General features: G+C 36.1%; 1 protein-coding gene across 2 annotated transcripts in view; it reads right to left on the bottom strand.

Annotated features, from left to right (window-relative positions):
- KIF16B (kinesin family member 16B) overlaps nt 1-22,873 on the bottom strand; it is a 137,359-nt gene that overhangs the window by 58,999 nt on the left and 55,487 nt on the right. The window contains exons 13-20 of one of the 2 annotated variants that reach the window (XM_054290179.1): nt 17,294-17,413; nt 16,694-16,745; nt 15,362-15,499; nt 11,814-11,896; nt 11,545-11,633; nt 5,277-5,309; nt 4,891-4,944; nt 2,206-3,561 (exon numbers count right to left, since the gene is read on the bottom strand). In XM_054290179.1, the coding sequence (XP_054146154.1) occupies nt 2,206-3,561; nt 4,891-4,944; nt 5,277-5,309; nt 11,545-11,633; nt 11,814-11,896; nt 15,362-15,499; nt 16,694-16,745; nt 17,294-17,413 (1,925 nt within the window). The remainder of the gene's footprint in view (nt 1-2,205; nt 3,562-4,890; nt 4,945-5,276; nt 5,310-11,544; nt 11,634-11,813; nt 11,897-15,361; nt 15,500-16,693; nt 16,746-17,293; nt 17,414-22,873) is intronic. The other variant, XM_054290180.1, reaches the window with a different exon arrangement.

Genomic DNA, 22,873 nt, shown 5'->3' with positions numbered 1-22,873 from the left:
TTATGACGGACTTACACTTGTATAGCACTTTAAATGATTATTTCACTTAAACATTTTCAGATAGTTAACACTGATTGAACCAGAGCACAACATTACATAATGGGATCTAGATAAACAATAAGAAATATATATAATTCATATGCTTATGATGGCATCATATACTGTGAAATGTAAACTCAAACACAAGAGCAGTAAGTAGCCTGAAACGTTTAACATATTCTCATGTATCTTTAGATCTTTTTCTTGCCTCTACATTCACAAAAACATACTGAATTGAATTATTCAGGCCCATGGGCTATTCACTGAAAGACTTCAAAGTTTTATTTAGCCTGTGAAAGAGGATTTTGAAGTAAAGAAGGAAAAAAATCAAGGAAAAAAAGAGGGGGAAAAGTATCTTTTTACATCCTTGGTATCTTCTCTAAACCTCAGTTTTCTGGCTGACAACATATTTTTTCACTTATCCCACAACCCTATTTTTGTGGAACCTCCAGTTGTCTATAGCTCACTTCAGTCAAGTGAGATGCTTAGTGTAGAAAATGAGATTTTATGTTCATAACTATTATGGAAAATAATGGCAATTTCCACAAAATGATGAATCAGTATTGAAAATGCTTAACTAAAAGCCAAACAATGTAGCTATAAATGTTGAAAAACATCTACACAATCTATATAAAGCAACTCTTCTGATAATGGTTTAAAAGGAATGGAATACAGAAGAGCTCTTCAATTTGGCTAAAGGCAAGTTTCTTCCTTCACGTGGTTTTTTCCACATCTGTTTGAAGGGTTTATGAAAAAATATTCAGATAAATAAGTGAAATATTTAAAAAACAGATGACAAATGCTACCTCAGTAAAAAAAACATCTCATTTTTTCACTGACAGTCACAGGTTTTAAAGCTCCAGTATAAGCAAATCAGGTAGCACATTTAAAAATGGCAATTCTGCGTGTTTTCCGTACTGCAGGGATTGAACACATTAATCTTAGTGAATTTTTGCTCAGGTCAAAAAACACCCAAAAGATTTCTTCCTCTTCTTCCACAGAGAAAGATCCTTCCCCACCTGCCTGACTTTTCTCTGAGCCTCCCACACTTAGGCCAAATGTAATGCTACAAGATATCTTGAGTATAACTGATGACATTGCTTCTGTGTCTCAAAGGGACTGTCACCACACTGGGCAGTAGTAAAGCCTCTGTATATTTTCCAATAAGCTTAAAAAGCAACATCAAATTTTACATGGATATAGCTTATTTTTATTTAGCCTTGAAACCAGAGCTATTAAAAAATTAAACATTTACCCCCATTTACTTTTAATACCAGAAGGGTTCAGTATATCACCAGCTGAGAGGGACAGTCAGTAGGTTTACTGTGACAGTCTACAAATCTTGAACAAACATCTAACTTGCTGCTAATAAAGAAAATGAAATGTTATACAGAAATAATTTTAGAGAAAAAAGTTGTTAGATGGTGCATTTGCTGTAAGGGCAGAACATAAGGATGCTTGAGCTTTCTACATAGTTAAAAAACAATTTAAGTACTGTGATGGCTAATGCAAATAATATCCTGCTGAGGATAGGAAAAGTATCCAAACATACCAGCACTCAATAAGCGAGCAAAAATCCTTTAAAAAGCAGCAGAGTTTCAATTCTGGGTAAACTACTTGAAACTCATAAAGAAACTCAAGTACTGGGACACTGAACAAGCTGTGGTCTCAACATCCAATGTATAAAATTATTCCCTATTCTATCTGCAGGGTGCCCCAATGAAGGCAGGAATGATGAATCTGACTCCATGCTCTCAGAAGGCTAATTTATTATTTATGATACTATATTATATTAAAGAACACTAAACTAAACTATACTAAAGAATACAGAAAGGATTCTTACTAAATGCTAAAATGGTAATAATGAAAACACGTGACTCTCTCCAGAGTCCCGATACAGCTTGGCCCTGATTGGCCAATGAGTTAAAACAATTCACACCAGAATCCAACAAAACAATCACCTGGAGGTAAACAATCTCCAAACACCTTCCACATGAGCAAAACACAGGAGAAGCAAATGAGATAATTATTGTTTTCCTTTTTCTGAGGCTTCTCAGTTTCCTAGGAGAAAAATCCTGGGAAAAGGGATTTTTTCAGAGAATGTGAATGCCACACTTCCCCTTTTGTGGACAGGTTCTGATAAATGGAAGGCACTGCAGCACTCACCGTTCTCGGTCTTGCTCAAGAGCTTTCTGTTCAGCTTCCAGACTTGCCTGCAGCCCTGCCTGTTCCCCACAGCTGTTGTTCAAGGTGGCCAGCTTCTGTTTCTGCTCCTCAATTTCAAAGTCTATGGTGGAACGCCGCTGCAAAGCAGAATGCCTCCTTTCTAACTTAGCAACAGCTTGCTCCAGTGCCTCTCTCTGCTGCTTTTCCCTTGATTCAAGGATTTCTTTTTCCTTTTTCCGAACCTTCCCTTCCTGCCGGGCTACGTTGGCAGCAAATTCAAAGGTTTCTTGTAGCTGTTGCAGCTGATTTGTGCTAGCCCTATACTGGGCAAGCTGCTCTTCTTTTTCTTCTATTTCTTTCTCTATTTGATAGAGAGTATTATCTAACCCTAACAAGCCCCTGTCAAGGACTTCAGAAGCTCTTTGTTTTTCCTCCAGCAGAGCTGGCAAATGATCACTCTTCAGGTACTCAAGCTGGCGTATTTTAGATTGGAGCCTGTATTCCACTGGCTTTATCTTGTCAACTTCTTCAGCCTTGAGTATGGCATCCATAAAGTTTTCATCATCTCTCTTGAGATTTAAAGGTTCTTCATGTGCAAATTTTAAGTGCTCCAGATCTCTTTTTTCATCTGCTATTTCCTTTTCTAGGTGATCCATTTGTTGAATTAAATCTTTTTCCAAAATAGCCAGCTGTTCCAGCTGTTTCCTTTTAAACTCTATGAAATCATGCTGTGCTTTTTCTAATTCTTCATGGTTTTCATCACCTTCAGATCGGGCTTCCTTGACTTTTAAAAGAGATTCTCTGATCTCTTCAAGATTTCTTCTCTCTTCTTCTAGTCTTTGCACATCCCCTCTCTTCAGGAGCTCTATCATGATCTGCTTCTCTCGAAGCTGTTCCTCCAGGTGAGCCACCAGCATCACCTGTTCTCTTTCCTGTTCCTCAAGTCTCTTTTTTTCTGATTCCAGCTTAAGATACTGCTCATCTTTTTCCTTTTTCAGTTTTTCTAGTTCACGAAAAATCTGCATTTTCTCTACTTTTTCATTATGGTTAAGTTCATGTAATCGCTGCAACTCCTCTTTGACCCGGGCAAAAATTTCTTCCTGCTGCTTTTTCTTTTGAAGTTCTATCTCCTGTTGTTCCCTCAATCTCTCCTCTTCAAATTTTTCTTTTTCAGCCAGCAAATCCTTTAACCTGCTTTCAATGTGAACACTTCTTCGTTTCAGGCTCTCCTCCTGTTTTCGGATTTGCAGCTGAACTATTTCTGTCTCTTTGCGCTGTGACTCCACTTCTTGCTGCATTCTTACAAGTTCTGCTTTGTCAGATTTCTGTTTTTCTTCCATCTCTTCTATTTGTTTCCTACAGTAAAACATTTACATGAAGTTAAAAAGGTTTGGACTAAGATTTTTGACTATATATAACCATTTATTTTTTCAACAGTTTTATTTTGCTACAGGTTAAGATCCCTCATTGCTTGGAAATGACTCAATGCATGAGAAAAATCAAAAAGAGATTCATATAGTCTGTATCAGTATAAAAAGCTGTGGATATATAAAGTTATATGAAGGCATGTTATACAGCACTTATGTTATTGAAAAATTAGACTGTATTAGTTCTGTAAAATCAAATAAAAATATTAATAGACCATATCCATGCACACAGTGCACAGTAAATATGTATTTTTTTACATACATATATTCTCATGCACAAAAACTTGTATAGAAGGCCTTGATTAGCAATTTGCCTCACCAAATTTAAGCCAATAGATTAATTAATGTTTTCACTTTAGGTAACTCAAACTGAATTACTGATAAACAGGATTATAAGATTTGATAAATTATTATGTCCTGTGTAATCTCTCTTACTTGAGGATTGCCACTACTCCACTTAATACAAGCAGAGACAACCTGCAGGTCAACTGGTTATTTTGTCAGAAGTATTAAAGTACAAGCAAATCAATTTCTGCACAATCTGAATTCAAATTCCACCAACATAACAAAAAACAATAAGTATCAGTGATGCTGTGTTGTATTAGTTGCTGAATAGTATCTGTCAGTGCTCCAGAGCTTCAGGATTGTTCTGATTTACTTCACTTAGTCCAACTGTATAAAGAGCTCTATCAAAATGGTGCACACCATCTAAAGCTGAGAAGGCAGAAAGGTTTTCAGCTTTTGAATCTAATCAGTGCTGAGGTCTGTAACAAGGCACAGCTATCACTTCCACAGTCTTAGCAGGTATGATGAGCCAAAACAATCAACTCAGTTTGCCAGCTTACAACAATGCTTTCTTTTGAATTTCAAACCAGCTTCCACATAATGTTCTGAAAAGCATGATTAGGGTGCACATTCCACACCACAGTTAGATATGAGAAAAGCAGAATGCAACACGTGAGTTTCTCCTATCACACTTCAATCCAAAGACAAATAAACCATAAAAAGATATTAATTAAGAAGGTAATTTGCCATCCTTTAAAGAAAAACCATGACAATAAAGAGCAAGGGTAATATAATGTGTCTGTACAATCTATCCAGTATTTCTTTACTAAATATCAGTTAGCTCCAATTCAGCTACTCAGGATTGTCTGCTTGCTGAATAACACTGTGATTCCAAATTCATGATGCAAAAGAGTTTATAACTTGTATATACAGACACACATACACACATAAATACCACAGAGAACAAGGTTACCTTTTACTTTCTAATTTTTCAAGCTCTTCTCGTTGCTGTCTCTCAAATTCTAGCCTGATTAAAAAAAAATAAAGAATACAGCAAAATGGTTGTTTTCTGAATATCGCAAAAATAGGAAGACATGATGCAATTTTCTGACTGTTTAGATGACAATGATACAAATGAAGTTTTGTAAGATTACTTCTTACAAGAACTGAAAATAGTTCCTTCATTAAGGTTACAAATTAGGTATCATGCTGACACAAGTATAAATAGAAAAAAAATTAATTTACGGGGAAAAAGTATTCAAAAACTAAAGTGAAGCAAGACATATAGATTAGCATAGCCTCTGTGAGTTAACTACATGCAGACATGGCAATCAATACATAGAAATGTAATTTCTCTACCTTAGACAGATTGGTCCTTTTACAGGGAAAAGACTGCCATGGGAGGCAGGGGGAAACAGAGGGATCAATTGAGAAAGGAATTGATAGAAAAAACATATTAGCAGTACAGAATACTTTAAAATCAACAGTGCTTTGTTTTATTGGAGGTTAAATTGGTTAGATTCATAGAACATTCATCATATTACATCTCAGAAGAAGAATTCAAATAATTATTCCTTCTAAACATTTTTCAAATGCCAATGACACCTAAAGTAACTCTCTTCATCCTATGGTTTATTAACTTATCCACTTCTGAGAAGGGAAACGGGTGCAAAACTACAGCAGTGTGTGCTAATAATTCTGCCACTTCCTTCCAAGAAAAAGAAAAAAATCCCAACCATTCCTAGGATGTAATCAGTGGAGGTTGAAAAATCCCAAACAGCATATTTTCAAGCACAGAACACAATTCAAACCCATTCATTTAAAACACACTGAGATATTAATGCATTTCATTTGACAAGGTTCTGAATAAGCATGGGAGAGCAGTTTATATAATTTTTTAATATCAGCTTTTATTACAGTTGTACACAAGTATTTTTCTTGATTTAATTTGAAAGATTTGTCTGTTATTTAAGGAAAATTTTAATAACAAATACTAAAAAAGCAGGAAAAACTTATATATGGATTAAATTACTCAACCAAATATACCCACAGTCAGTTATTTCAGGCTTGTTATGGCATAAAGATATGCAAGTTAATGAAGCAGTCCATAAATACTGAAAAAGAATGCAAGACTGCACCACAAGTTAACTTCAAATTTTTGATAAACTGCAGTTTAAGACATCATCACCACAACTACACAGATAGGTTTCCAAAAATAAGGAATTTTTAATGTTTCTTCTTAAAGTCATAGAAATGCATACAACAAAAAGAAACTGCCCTTGGAAATATGCAAATAGTACACTAATAATCTGACATTTATAAAGCTATTGTAAAAAACCATGATTCCTGCATGTTCACGGAGCATCTTTCTAATGGCTGCAATAAGGGAGAATAACTACTTTTACAAATCCTGTATTTCATTTTCCCCTATTTCCCACCAATTCATTTTAAAAAAAAAAGTCTCCTACAATCCCTAAGTGATTAGCCAACGTATATTTTTATACCCAGATGCAGGCATTCAAGCTTTCATGTAACTGTCTCACCAAGAGTCCCATCACATTTGCATTTTACAGCACAAGGACAGATGATAACAACCCAGTATTTTTGATTTGATCACAACTGCTGCAGCAGCAATGCTGCAGAAATCCACTGAGTGGATGCAAAATGCACCGAGTGCTAAAAGGGAACAAGCAGCAATCTTGGCAGCTTTCAGGAAGCAAAAACTTAATCCAATGGTTAACATGTGCTTTGTGTTTTTCTAACCTCCTTTTTTTTATTAAAGCTACACCACAAAATTCATCTTTTTGGCTGTAATCTGCTATCTGAAATTCAGAGCTTTTAGCTATCACTTCTTACCTAGGGCTTGGCTGACAAAATGCCACAATTATTTCAGTCCAAAATAATACAGACCCTGGGGAATATAGCTCTGGCTTGTGGAAATGCAGGTTTCCTTTTGGCACTGTTAGATGTAGACCATCTTTGCTTAGACAGCTGGCAAAGAACAATTGGACTGTATTCCCATGCTTGGTTATGCCACAATGAAGGAAAATGTTAGATCAGCTAACATAACATAAAAAACCCAGAGCAAAACCTTTTGGTGTTTTGACTGTCCTATAAAACATATAATTTGGCAGACATATTTTTCATAAGCATAAAAATGGTAACTAACTTTTGACTGAGATCTAATACAAAGAAAATGAACCAGCACAGCAATCAGTCTGGCATAGAAACAGATCAGTGATTAAAAATTCTGTGATCTTCTCTTTGAGAATTTGTCCCTAAACCCTTCAACAGTGGCATTATGACAATCAGTTTTACCTTAGACTGAAATGAAGCTGGAGGTGCCCAAAAAGTTGTTCAGGAAAAAGGAGTGAATTGTGCAATCTGGTTCTTTTTTCAGTGAAAATGGTTCTTCCCCAAAGAAAAATATGGATCATTACCACTCCAGTCAACAGCCTCCAAACACAACACTGAGGTGTTTTAAAAACCCATGTTCAGCACACTGTAGACACTAAATACCTCTGTGAAGACAAGAGTGAGTGTCTGCTACCTGGAGATGCCAAAGGCAGTCAGAGCTGCAGTGAAGGTTCTCCAACAATGAGGTTATTCACAGTATCTCCATTCTCTAAGGAGCAGCCTTTCCTCTGCAGGGCTAAGAATGATTCCTTAGTCTTCCTTAGCTGGCTGCCTGTTTTCTTAATATATTTAGGAACTCACCACTTTTGAGACTTCTGGAATATTTGTTTCAAACTCACTGTGGGCTCAAAGTTATTTCAGGACAAAAGAGAATTTGGAGAGGCAGGACAGGTCTGACTGAAGTAACCTTACTTCTCTATAAAGCTACTACAAAAAAACCCTCAGCATCACAAAAGAAAAAACTAAAATCACATGGGCTATAACAAATCACTGTCAGTTTTATGAAGCACACATGCAAGACTGATGTTTTTGTGTTTAGTCTATCCTAATAAAAATCTTTTTCACATAACCTCTATTCCCTTTATTCATGTGAGCACTACTGTGAATAGAAAAAGCATATTAGCTTGAAATTAAAAAGAAACACACAGATATTAAAGACTAGAATCTACTCTTTCTTCTTTTGTAGCTCTACCACAAAGGAACTTAATCTGATCAGTGTTGAATTAAACAGACACCATTTTCCTGGAAAGTGTGTCATATCTAGTGATAACAGCAGTGTAGATAAGCTGCAGAGAAATGAAGTCAGTTCTACAAGCACAGTACTACAGTAGCTTAATTTGCACAGCACAAAAGTGCAATCTGATACTACAGCTGTTTGGAAAGACTGAGTACTGGCAGGACTACAGAGATGTTACAATGCTGTTTAGTATGCCAATTAATGAGATTAGTAAAAAAAAAAAATTAAAAAAAAAACCAAATCTCCTATACTAAGTTGTCAGAGGCTAAAGTAGTTCATGCCTCAAACAATGATTAAAAGTTTTGCTTGTTACAAAAAAAACTGCATAAAGAAGCTACAACCAAAGAAGCCTCCCTGAAGATACCTGACTGGACTGTAAGTTAAACAACTAAGATTAGAGAAAGGGAAAACCCATTCTTCAATCATCTCAGGCCTAGGAAAAAAACAAAGCTGAAGGAGAGGAATGCATCCACAAGAAAGCCAAATGCAGCAGATATTCCTCCCTGGCTGAGTGTGGGGTGGGAGAGACCACAGCCTGCAGAAGCCAGGTTTACACAGACTCCCCCCACCTCAAAATTATGCAGGGGGGGTTGAGGAGGTTCCAGATGCAGCCTCTGGTCAGAGGCACTGAACACTCATCCTCCCAACACAAACTGGCCCAGCTGTGGAATCCCCAACCCCACAGGCCACATCCATGGGACACTCACATGGCAGGCAGCTGAGGGGGTGCCATAATCCATCACAAACCCCCCAAAGTGCCCCCCCAGAGTCATTCCTGAAGAGGACTGCACATGATGCAACACAGACAATGGCAAACTCTCCTCCTCAACAGGGAGGTGCCTGGGTTTTCCTACCTAGCCTGAGTGTGTGCAAACCCACTGGATTCTATGCTTTTTTGGGGGACCTTCACCACCAAGAACACCAGCTGGAGAGGATCAATAGAGCATCACTGGGATCCATGGAGTGGTGATATTTTCCCTTTCTGTCCTCCCCACCTATTTTTTATTTCTTTCTCTCCTTCTCATATTTACTATCAAATAAAAAACCCATACTACTGTCATCATTTTCACCTTAATTCAGGCAGATGCACTTCTAAGAACTTCAGTAACTGGATCATGAAATAAACCCAAGACAAGACCAAGGTTTCTCATCAGTAGTTTTACAGTTACAGTATCATGTAGCTAACAAAAGGTCCACAAATGAAAACAACTACATAAATCTACATGCAAAATTCTATTTTATCCAAAGCTCATTATCTGAAGCACTGTTCCATGACACTAGATTAAAAACAAAGACTGAGAAGAAGTAGAAAAAAGAATTCTGCACATTAAGCCAAAATTTTATGCAACAAGATAGTTTCCCACATATGGGAAATCAACAGCCAAACAAAAAGGCATAAACAAGAACAAATCATCCATCTGAAAATACTATTAAGGACAATTCTGGTTTTCACAGGAAGCAAGATCCACCACATTGCTCTCACAACTGAAGGTATTACCCCACAGGCTCTTCTGGCATTGATTCCACCAGAATCTTTATTGCAACCCACAAAAGTTGCCAATTTAGCTGCCCCTTTAGGTTATTAATACTGACACTGGAAGGAAAGGCTAAATAAACAACAGACAGAATGCTAGTCAGCCACAAACACTGCACAGAAAAAACCCCAAAGGGCCAGCTACTGAATCTTGGCCTGCACTGGTGGTCAGCAGTATAACAACATGTTGAGAAAAAATGATTCTCCAATCTGTTGTAGGAAGCATTGTTCCTGATAAAATAAACAAATAAACAATCCCCAACAAAGTAGATTTAATGTAGGATATTCTTTTCCAGAATGCAAGATGCTCTACCCCACTTCCTGGGTACAATTCTGCTGTCTTTGATAATCAGAGATATGAGTCATTGAATGTTTCATCAGTCACCATTAAGAAGAATAACCAGCACAGCACTTGCTTGGCAATATTCTTAGCTGGAATTTGGAGAATTTAGAGTCTGCTTTATTCAAAACAAATTTAACTTGCATTTATCCCAGCCCCATTACCCTTAAAATAACACCTTCTGAACAATTATCTTTTTGTGACAACTTCACCGCACAATCAGAAAAATTCCTCTGCTGTTTGAAGAGGAGATGTTAAAAAAACAGCATTAGCATCATAATAAATTTAAAACTGTCAGGGTACTCCAGCCTAAGCTGAAAAGCTTCTGTTGCCCAACTGCTGTCCATAAAGATATATCAACTACAGAAGGTGCTTTCTTCTACTGATCTGCAGGGCTCTGTTTCTGGTGGGTTTTTTTATATAAAAGGAAAAATCCTTCCTGTAAGGCATTAATTTGGCAGTACCTGAAGACAGGAAGACTGCTTTGGTTGGGAAATCATTTTTAAGCACACCTTCAACTGGGCCTTGTCCATGCCATTATATTTTGCTGTAAATCTGAGAGACAGGTGAGGCAATGCTGGAACAATCTGCCCTACTCTATGCTCATTGCAGAGTTAAGGTCAGTATCCAGTCTAATACAAGTATTCACAACAATATTATAGCAGAATAACATCAGCAGGCAGGGAAAAGCCCAGGACAGCCCAACAATAACCAGAGGTAACAACAGCCAGGACCCCAACAAAAAACATCATACTAGCAACTATCACTGAAAGTTTTCAGATTCAATTATTTGAAAAGCTGAAGAAATAGAAAAGTATACTTATATTATGGGGGTTTTATCTTCTTTACCATCCCTATCTGAAAATAGAATGTCATTTATTAGCAACCAGTTCACAATCTTGAGATCTCTGTGACCAGCTCAGTAGCAAAGGAGTAACAGTCACATTTGAAGCAGTGTTATTAAACACACTCCCTGAATTTCAGACAATCTTTAACTAGAAGTTATTATCTGTCCAATCTTCCTAAAGGATATGGAGAGATTCCCAAGTAAAACTTGGGAATAAAGCTGCACTATCTAAAGATATAATTCAATTTACAATCAATTTTTCAAAAGCACATAGGGTTGGTAAATTGCTTCATCTCATACTCAAAACACAGGCCCTAGCAATGAAAAAAAAATTAGAACAAAACACCACCAGTTCTCTGTAAGTCACTTTAGGAACAGTGAAAAAAATCACTAAAAACAGCTCCTCTACCATAAGCATTCTATGTCATTGTAACGGCATAATAAAACTTTTTTACATATTTTAATTTGGCCACTTACCCAGAGGTACTGGCAGAGAACACAAGGCATTCATTGCTCAGCCTTTTTATGCTTGTATTGGTATTATATGAACGCAAGAAATCTTAATTTTCAGTTCAAAATGTGTTTTTCTCAGGAAAAATAGTTAACTCATAATTCTGAAGAAAATACAGACATAACATTTGCCATGTAATTATTTTGCTGAACTGCTTTAGCCATAATGCTTCTGGAACGTTTCAAACAGCTAAAATGAAGAATGACTGGAATTATAGCAACTGTTTTTTAGAATATACTCACCCTGGATTATAAAGCATAACTGCTGACAAATTCTCACAAGATTTAGAAAGATCAGTCATAGACAAGCTGAAGGAAGATAGCAGTCCACTCTAACAACAGACCATAAAATAAAAGTATTAGACATGCTTACAAACTTTTAATTTGATGAAATAGTCACTAAAGTACACGAAGCAAATGAAAAAAGGCATCCTACAACAATCAAGACATGTCTATACTAGAAATAAAATGGTGAAAAAGTTTAAATCTACCAAACACTGATTTAATCTCACCTTTCTTTTCTCTCTTAGCTTAGCAGCCTCTTTAGGGTGGTTAAAACGAAACATGTTGGTTCTTCCAAGCAATATAACAGCACCTGATGGAAAAACCACACACCACTGACTCACAACATTCTGCAGCTGAAAGTACCATGCATTTTTTCACACACACAACATGTAAGCAAAGACTTCCATTAAGCAAGAACTAAATGAAAACGCATTTTGGCAAGTGTTTAACCATGCATAGTCACAGCCACCTTAAATGATGCACACAGGGTATTCCTTCCTCTTCCTACTTAAACAAAAATAAAACCCACTCATGTTCACACACTGCACGAATGTGACTGACTCAAGGCCAGTCATGTTCATGGAGCTCAGTTAAAGAATAAACACAGGGAGAGGAAGCAGCTGCCCCAATTTGATCTATATACTCTTTAACACTACTACTTTGGAAGTCACCAGCAGATGCAGATTTAACAGGAACATCCATAAATGTGACCAAGAACAAACTTGTCCATTTGCTACTGATCACTGATCAGGGTAGAATCCAGCTACACTAAAAGTTCCAGATCTCCACTATTTGCAGTCTCACATTTTTCTTCTCCACGTGGAACACTGAAGTTTACTGTTATTCAAAACAGGATTATTAGACTTTAATACCCACCAGCTATTTTCTGATGGAAGAACCTTGAATAATTGATATTGCTCAATGCACATCTATTATTGTATTTAATCAGTTGAGGTATAGTCACAAATAAAGAGATTGAGTAATTCTTATCATATTTTAAAGACAACGGTACCAAGATTAATACTTCCCTACTAAGAAGTATATTGTCAGTGATGTCAAAACATGGAAGTCTCCCAAGTTCACCTCAGAATCAAGCCTTTATCTGTCAGTACAAAGCATTTTTAAAAAGTACTCCATTACACTTACAGTATGAAAAAACTGTTCTCAAACTCATCACTACAAATTCTTACCATCTGATAGTGATGTTATGTCCTCAGCAAGGAATGCTTCTCTTAAAATCAGCTTAATTAGGAGTATCAACTCAAAATAGGTGATCCAGTCTTAGCAAATAAATGGCAAAAAGCACTACAATCACTTCTTGCTTTCTACACAACACCTCAATTTTGGATTACATTTGCAGTTTACCTCAGTCAAATCTCAAAAATAATTACTTTTCATAAATCTGTATGAAATTCCTTCAGTTGCTTTCAAGTGAAGATAAAATCAATTAATTGCAAACATTTGTGACCACTTCACTAGGTGGAAACAACATAAATAAATTAATTAAATTTTCAGAATTAATAGTTACAGATATGCGTCCCTAACTTCTTAAATTTCAAGGAAGACAGGAGAGGGAGGCTTAACAGGAAGCACATGAGACAGTCCTAAATAATGGGTCATCTGAGTAACTCCTAGGTTTCTCTTTAAAGTACAGAAAGGTTGACAGTTTGGCACAAACTGCTGGAAACATGTTCTAAGGTGAGGATATATTTAAGGTAAATGACAAACTGTAATTGTGAATGTTAACTCAGTTACCTTTACAAAAACACCCCTTTAGCCAGAATTTGCAAATGATAGAAGAAATCCATAAAAGGAAGTGACAATTAATTACCATGCCTCTTATTATTTTTGAACTCCATGATGGTCTAAAAATTTAACACATTTTCAAATGAACAGCTATTAATGATGAACGGAAACATTTAAATGTATCAGAAGTTAATCAGTGTTACCTAAAAGCAGGTATTTAAGGACCCTGGCACCTCATGCTGTGAGACTAAATGTTAACACAGCTGGGATAAACAGATTCCACACAAGTCCTTAAACCAGTGATTTCATCAGTTTTGCACACCTAATGTCATCTTCCTCTCAGACTCAGTCTCCTTACACACACAAAACCAGCTTAGGCAGCTGCTTTTTACAACTTAGCAACCCTAGCAACCCTTTTCCCTTTAAATGGCAAATTTTTCTCCAAAGAAATTTATGAGGGGAAAAAAGTCATTGTCACTACCATATTTCCTGAAAAATCCCTTCACCAGGATTTCTTCTCCTGGGAAGATAAGAAGCCTCAGAGAAAAATGAAAACAATAATTATCTGATCCCCTTCTCCTGTGTTTTGCTGCTTGTGAATGTGGCTTGGACATTGTTTACTAACTGATCATTGTTTGATTGGTTTCATATGAATTGTTTTGACTTAATGACCAATCATATGACTAGGGAAGCAGTCATGAGTTTTTCATTAGTATCTTGTTAAGCTTTCTGTCTGTATCCTTTCTCTATTCTTTAGATAGTTTAGTATAACATAATACAATACAATATAATAATAAACTAGCCTTCTGAGAACATGGAGTCAGATTCATCTTTCCTCCCCACAACTGGGGACCCTGAAAATACCACAAGTCATGTTTCCACTTTTAGCAGTACAAAAATCAAGTTGTAATATGCATCTGAAAGAAGAAAATAGCATCCAAACTCCTACTTTTTTCTGAGGCACACTGAACATTTTCAGCCTGTAAAATGCTGTAGGATAAAGAAAAGATGATTCATCACAACTAAATTTTTATTGTTTACAGAGTAATTTCCTATTAATGTCAATGTTTCTGTTAGGAATTTATGCTTAGATTTACTCAAACCTAAGACCAAGGGGGATGGACTCTTCTTTTTCCCCTGTAATAGAAACAAGCACATATGCCCCTCATTTTGCATGAAGAACTAGGCACTAAAAAAAAAAAATCAGTCAATGTCATCTCTCTACACCTTTCTTTCTGCAAGCAGCCTTTACAGAAGCATTTGTTAGAGTTCAGAAAGGATGCAAGACTCCCCTTGTTTAACACTGCATTGTACTTTTGTTAGCCTAAGCTTACACTGAAATCTCCTTTTCAGGGAAGTAATGCGAGATTGTTTTTCAGCACCTGAGCTGTGTCACAGCCTGAACAGGTATTTTTCAGTTCCTTGCTAAATGGGAAGATATTCTTTGTGCTCCTGGAAGATAAAACATGGAGCAGCTCTCATGAAGCACTCACCAGCTCACTCGTCAGTCAGTCCTTCCCAGGCCAACACAATGTATCTTTGTTCCCAGCTGTCCTGGCTGCTTAATTTCCAGATTTTAGAGCTTTTATATTAAAACTGTAGTTCTCTAAACCTCCTAAGGGTTAGCCTCCCCCTTTTTGTCATTTCCTATAGCTGCAGCAAACACACTCAAGCTCAATCTCCTCAATTCTCAAGAGAATTTGGCAGTAGTATTAAGTAGGACCAATCTGAAACTTGGAGAGAGGGGCGGGGGTGTCTCTGACATTCTTTTAGTCCTGTAGATATCTATATTATTTTTCTTAACATAACAGTGGTTGAAATTAAAAAGGAATTCTCTTTTCACCACATGAATTCTTTGACAACAAAACCACAATGGGGTTTTCCTGGTGGCTTTGGATTGTAGTTGTGAAGACATTAAATTCAATCTAATTAAACACTAATCCATTTATACACATGCAGGTTTTTTCAGTGTTGCTGCCAGGAAGAAGCAAAGAGGTTGCCTGAAAAAGGACATTATGCTCGGTAATACCTTGGTTGAGGTGTGTGGGTTCTGTAACCTGAATGCCATTCACAGAACACTGTGCTCCATTCAGTGGGATCAGGTTCACAGTTCCATTGAGATTTTCAAAGATGCAATGCTCACTTTCCAGATCAAGGCCATGAAGAACTAAACACAAAGAAATAAGATAACATAATTGGACTCCTCACAATTAGTAAGATTAACATGCTAATAATAATTTATTATTTATTATTATTATGCGCTACATATCAGTGTATCTTCTCTTTATTCTGGACAATGTTTTCCTCCTTCCTTTATCACATCCTGGATGCCTTAAATATTTATTGTTTTATTCTAGTGGAAAGAAGTGTGCTGGGATGGTTTTCCTTTTTTTTTTTTTTTGGTGTAATGGTCTTTATTCCTGTGCTTTGATGCCTGATTAGCAAACGTTCCTTTCTTTCCAATAAAAAACAGAAAAGTACAATTCACATATTTGTAGAAAGAGATTCCTTGACCAGTTTCACAAGGAAATAATGAAAACTTGTAGACCTTAGAGCAACCATGCTTAAATCTGAAAAGACAGGATATAAGATGCCATTGCAGAAAAAAGGATGGCAGAAGTGAAGCTCTTAAATCTGATGACATTCAGGGCTTTCATCAATCAGTTATGCTACTTTCCATTTTTCCTTCAAATAATGTGTGATTATGTATATTGCTGAATATCACAAGGCATCAAAAGTTTGGTAGTTTCATGGAATTTATTACAGTAACTTAAATCCAGACAACTTCTGACCCATGAAAATTTACCAAACTAAGTTATTTGACTCTCATTGAAGAATTAAAGGATGCAGTTTATTTAATGAAACTGCCTTCCAAGAACTTATGTAAAGTTTATCTGATAGTCCAGATCTGGCAGTTGCATTGGTAAGAAATCAACAGGAAAACCAGCCGATTTTTACCAATTTTTAGAATTTTTTAAAATCAAATCTGAAGTCCCAAGACTATCTTACATATAATAGTCTAACAATGCTGTCATTATACAAAGGTTAAGAGAATGATTTAGCAGTAATTGAGACAGGTGCTAGATAAAAAAGGACAGTATTATTACAGGATGCTATTTCAAGAGAAGAAAGAAATCAATTAGTAGCAAGTATATGAACATACTTAAAGCCCCCAAGCTATGCTAGAAGTCATGCTGCTCTTTGAAGCAAATCCCATGCAATTTAGCTTTCAGATTTTCTAAAAATTAAAATATTTCAACCACAGAACAACTAACTGAAAAAGGGAAAAAAACATACAAAGCTTAGTCCACATATTAGGATACTGGAAGAAGAAAGAATATAAAATTGCCAAATTCCATACCAATGTCCTGTTCTGTTAGAGCATCTTCTCGGCCAACATATGTTTGGCCCTCCTAATTAAGAGAGAAATACACATTATTTCCAGTTGGAATCTCCTTATCTGCCCCACAAGAATATAATTTATCCTTCCACTTTCTCAGGGTAACCTGAATGAAATATATATTTAAACATACATGAAAAAAAGGAATCATGCAGCATTTTCAAAATGCTTTCACAGTCTTTATTTTATAATATTATAAGCAAATTCAAGTTTCAACTGTCTGATGCAGAACCACCTTTATAGTTTTGAGACAATATAGATTTAGATTTTAAGATTGAGCTTTATAACATTAATAGCAAACCAATACATATAAAAAAATAAACCAATACAGATAGCTGGTTAACCAGTTGACTGTCAGGATAAACCTGAACATATATTTTAATTTCATCATTTCCAACCTCTTAAGAGCTTTTCTTACTACAGCAGACAAGCATGAAGAGCTTTTCTTACCACAGTAATGTAATGAGCACTACATATGGATAGAAAATCAATAATGTAATTTTTCTACTGAAAAGAATCACAAGGCTTATAAAGGCTACAGAAACACAGATGTGTATTTACCTTCAGGTGGTACAAGATGATACCAGTACTGAGAAGATCATCATCAATGCCAATGAGATGAGGCAACTCAGAATCCAACACAACACCTATCCCTTCCTTCCTCAGAGCCAAAGTTTGTTCCTATAAAGGACAAAAGTCTATTTATTAGGATGTGCAAGAAATACCCCTCCTCCTTCTCTTCCTAAACCACATTTAATGTAACTTTTTCTGTGTAATATCACACTATAGAAAGAGAAATTTTTTAGATTTTTTTTTTGATTTTGCATTTTAAACGTGACTTCTTTACTTGTATTAAGCACTCCAAGCTTGCTGTTGAGGAAATCTGTGAAGGTGTTATTTGAAGGAAACCAGACAAACAGCTCAACTATACCAGAGAAGGAGCATCAATCAAGAGTGTAACAAAGCAATGATGTCTAAAAGCAAGCTATGTTCTACCTTTCACAATGGGAAGGAGAATTTCAAACTCCTCAGCATTCAGTACAGCCAAAGAACAGAAAGCTGAAAACTTTCCAGCAGTCCTTTCAGTAAGTTGAACTTTGCACAATAAAAGCCCCAGACCTCTGACAATTCAGTAAACCTAACCAGTTGAAATATCATGCAATGGAAGAGAAGCATTGCCAGTAGTAAATAAATGTAAGAAATATTCACAGCACATAATTTCAATACTTAAAAATTCCTTGGGTCATGTTGTACAGCCATCCATAGGTTGAGGCATCATTCAGCAGGACTTCAAGTGGGAGATTTCAGCCTTGAATAAAGTAATGTACTGTGTAGTACACAACAGTCTACGCAATAAGGAAAAAATTAATTATAGCTTTGAAATAAGTTTTATTTAATAGGTACAATTTTCAAGATGAAACAGAATCCTATTGGCTTCTAGGCCTGGAAGATTACAACAAATAGAAATTGGGAATGTCTCCACACGCACACAATCTTTCAATAGAAATGTGTTTTTATGTGTAAAATGGCTAAGCCCTGACAATCCATGAAGCAGAGGCAATGTCAGCAAGTATTCCTGTGTATTAAAAGCAGCACACTTTTCTCCTGGTGCTAATAAAAGTGGGAAACAAGTTTTGTGACAGCTGCCTGACTACTCCTTTTCCAAGTCATCAAATGCCTTCTCCAGAGCCAAAAAGACACCACATTGTTTGTAAGAAAAAACAACACACAGATTGCTACATGTCTTTTCCCAAGTACAGCAAGTTGCAAGTCTAAAAAGAAAGCAGATGTAAAATCTCATCTCCCTGCAGGAAAAAAGATGATGCCAATATTGATGCTGTCTAAAAATTTCAAGCATGGACACATCTGGGCAAGATGAGATGATGACACAACATATGAGACTCTGCAAAACAAAACTAGGAAATGTTACTCTGGTCATAGATGAATTAAAAAGTTCTCTAGCATACAGAAAGAAAAAAAAAAGCTGTGATTCATGTGCACCTCAGACATTCACAATGCACCCAGATATTCGTCCACATTATAAAAGAGTCACATCATAAACCTAAAAAATACAGCTTAATTGTTCAAGTGAAAAAGTAATTTCAGTCAAAAATACCTATCACACACTAGATATTTACTGAGTAGCATCCACTGTTATCCATAATTTAAAATGTTCCCACATGACAAGGATGAAGACCCTGAGGACTGGTGACCAGTTACTGCTAGCACCTTCAGCCCAATGGAATTGATAAAATATTAAAAGCTGAATATTTTTTCCACAGCACAACAAAGCATTTGCCGATATCCTGACAGAGGAAAAAAAAACATCCCAGGAGATAAAAAAAATTATCACTGAGTGAGAAAAGTAACTCACAAATTAAGAATAAAGAAACAATATGATTCTTTATTTTCCAGTCTTTCAATATTCAACACATTCTTATTATAACAAGAAATTAATCATGTTTAATTGTGATTTAATACAGATGGATTGCTTTTTTATTCAGATCTAAAATTAAAGAACACAAATTAATTGAGTTTCTAGAGTTACATTTTGTAAATGACTACCATCAATGCACAGAATGCATCCTCTTAATGGAAATTTTATAAAAATACTGCAGACAGTAGCTGTGATTAACTATAACATTTTTAGCTTAATACAGGCTGTAAATAAGCTTTTATCTTCAGATGCAATTTACTAAAACAATCTGCATATTAATCAGATACCTGGAGTAACTCCTGAACTTTAATAACTTGGTTTAAAATTTAATTCCAAATTCAAAAGCTTCTGCAAGGATGCCTCCAAAAGCCAAACTGTGCACTTCTACCCCAAAAATGAAATCACAGAAACATCACCAACAATAAATCTTTATTACTCTGTTCTCTAACAGTGAGAGAAAGAAAAGAAAAAGGCCCACAAGAAATAAATAGTCAACCTGTCTCTTTTTCATCCTTGACAGCATAGGAAGAATGTTTTTGAGGAGGGACAGACCTCTTTTGAAATAAATTGAAGGTCTGTAAGCCATTACAGGGCAGAGGAATTATTAGGCTTAATTCACTATGTGATTCACTTCCATTTGTGACACACAATTTTAAGTGGAGAATCCATAGCTCAAATTACAAGAGCATGAAAGGTCACTGTCCCCATTAAAAATTACCAATTCAGAAAATTTATGAAAATCTCAAGATGCAGTTGAAAAAAGCTGAATGTACCCACATGTTTCTTAGCTTGAATTATCCTTGAACAGAAAAGTGTACAAATACTCCCTCAGTATTTAAGATGTGTTCACAAGCTGGGGAAAATAAAGCAAGCTGAGTATTATCCACAAAGGAGCACTTTGGATGGCACAAGTGGCCACTGTAGTAGGAGCAGAAAAAGGTTTTCTTCTTTGGTAGCTCTTAGATCAAATGGACTCACTTGAAGAGTAGAAACTCAGAAAGCAACTCTGAGACAGAATACAAAAAACCATCTTTAAGTCAAAGTTAAAATAAAGGGATTATATTGTAGATTTAAATTCTTGTCTCTCTGAATTCAGCTCCGACTCAGCTATCAGAACTAGCCTGATACAATAAATTCATTTACATTTATATAGAGAGATATAAAAGCTTTTGTGAAAACTCATTTCTTCTGTACTGATGTAGTAAGCTTACTATATTAACTGATACAGTGGCACCTCCAAACTGAGATATGATCTGGTAGTTTAAGAACAATTCTATGACTGAAATACTCACTTGAGATGAAAAGTTCATCATCATCATCTACAACCATCCATTATAAAGGCCACTGCTGTGCCACACAGGATGTCTTTAAATGGATCTCTTTGAATGCACACACAACAATAGAAGCACACAGCTTTACTTTTTTTTTGGCCAACAAGATACTGAATTAAATTAAAAAAGAAAGTCCAAAAGGCATTTCTAACATTCCTTTACCAATCTAATAGTAGAGGAAAATATCATGCTGCTATTGTCCCAGCACATATTAAAGACTACATGTAATCAGTGCATTGCAGTGAACATAACCTCTCAGGGGAGTTCCAGTTTTGTCAAACTTTCCAATACAAAAAGGAAATTCCTTTATTTAAATATTGAACAGATAGCTGCTGGCACAGAGTTCCTGAGAATACACTGTACAGACACTTTCAGTAAGACATGACAATTTAGTTAGCTAGCATGATGTTCAGATTTCTACATTTAAATTATGAACCCCCCCCATGATACTAAAAAATTATGTGAAAAAATGAGCAATGGCAAAAGTCTCGGCATTAATATTTAACCAGACTATATATGAGAAAATTCTTTTGCTAACAGGTACTTTGGGTGCATTTGATTTTTTTGAAAATATGCTATTACATCCCAAGTTCACAAAAATCAATTTTTGTGCATTTAATTTTTTTTAAAACATGCTATTATATCCCAAGTTCACAAGAATATCTGATTATACTCAATGGCCCAGCACTAACATTAAGTCCTCTCTAAAATGTATAGATGTAAACTGCACACAAGTCAAGTTCTTAATTCTTAATTGCTCTTCTTCCAGTTATGTGTTAAATTCACTCTGCATTTCCTTTAAATCACTGGAAACAAATGTTTCATACTTAAAGAAAAAATATTCCAGTGTTCCAAATTCAAATGTTCTGGAAAAAATTTATTTCCAAAGCCAGCAGATAAATGGTATTAAAGAGCTTATGTAAACAGAGAGAGGAAATAGGGTGAAGCAGCCTCAGCTGGTCGTGCCATAATCAGCACGAGTGAAAATTCAAAACTTCTCTCACTGAAGTTTGAGTTTCCAGAGATAAACTTCCACAAAAAGATAAAATGAGACAAAAGCATGGGCAGGGCTGTGATGAACGTGCAAAAAACCCAAGGGGGAAAATTCCCAGACAAGTAGTGCTCACTTGATGTTTCTTTTATGAGGAAGTAGAAAAGAAAATTGATTGTCAGGAGTTCAAAAGCAAAAAGCAACCCCTTGTTGCTAAATACAAGGACTCTGCAGACACCAATAATTTACATGGCTGCAATAAATTACCTGGAAAAAAGATGAGGAAAGGAAAAGAAGTACTTGTGGACAAAGGCACAGGGTATCCATTGCTTTGAGTTCCCTAACTTCATGAATCACAGACACAGAAAGCATGCAGTGTTTTCTGGAGAAGGATTGCTATCTGCTTGCTCTCTTTTGTACTCCAAAATTGAGTGCAGCTGAATAAACCATAACTCACCTACATGGACCTCATTCCCACCATTTGGGTGCTATAGTCCTAACGCAGGCTTTGCATGGATTAAAAATTGCAGGATATAAGAGGAATATACTGCAGACAGACTTCTGTTTCTGTTTACATAATATAAATTATCAGAATAATTCTAGATATAATTCTTCTCAAAATGCTACATAAACAGAACGACTACTCCTCCGAATTTTCAACTGCATTGCATGCTAATTGTTAGATTTAGAAAGATGACAGCCAACTACTGAAGTTGCACTCACAGTACTGAGGCAAGTGTAGAAAAAAATTAGCAAAGCTGCCAGTAAGCCCCCAAAAACACAAGAAAGCTGATTTGATTGGTTCTGTCATTAAAGGAAAACCTGAAGAATTTTACCTCTGCCTGAAATGCCAGCAACATTTCTCCTGTGTGAGGAGAAACAACTGAGAAGTGACCTCCTGTGTCACAAGTGTTGTGCCCAAACAGCATAACAAGTAATTTTATAGATTACACTCAGACTCTCACCCATTATATAATGTAAAATTATTTCAAACATTTTGTCTGAACTTGGTAATAGCCAGTTTATACTTGTGCACTTTTCATCACTATTGACATTCAGCTGAAATAATAATTTTCCTTCTCCAGCCTTTATTCATTGATACTGGCAGCAGTGGTACCTATGCTCTGTACTGAGAATAAATAGGATTTGGTTATACTATGCCAAACTCCAAGCATTTCCCCCAGGAGATGCCCAGGCTCCCCATATCCCAGGGTTTAGCACACCCTTTCTCAAGGTATTCTTCTTTGCCAATTTCCATGGTGTGTTCCCAGTGCGTATAAAATTTTGCCAGCACCATGCACACCCCTCTTTTCCACAATATCTGTCTGATCCTTCCAGATTCATGTGTTTTTCATGTAGATCATCTCATGACAGTAAAGCCT

This window comes from Melozone crissalis, unplaced genomic scaffold (genome assembly GCF_028551555.1).
Source record: "Melozone crissalis strain CALT ecotype California unplaced genomic scaffold, PUWL_Pcris_2 ptg000081l_1, whole genome shotgun sequence".
NCBI classification, from domain to species: Eukaryota; Metazoa; Chordata; class Aves; order Passeriformes; family Passerellidae; genus Melozone; species Melozone crissalis.
This window is presented reverse-complemented; position numbering and strand designations above follow the sequence as displayed.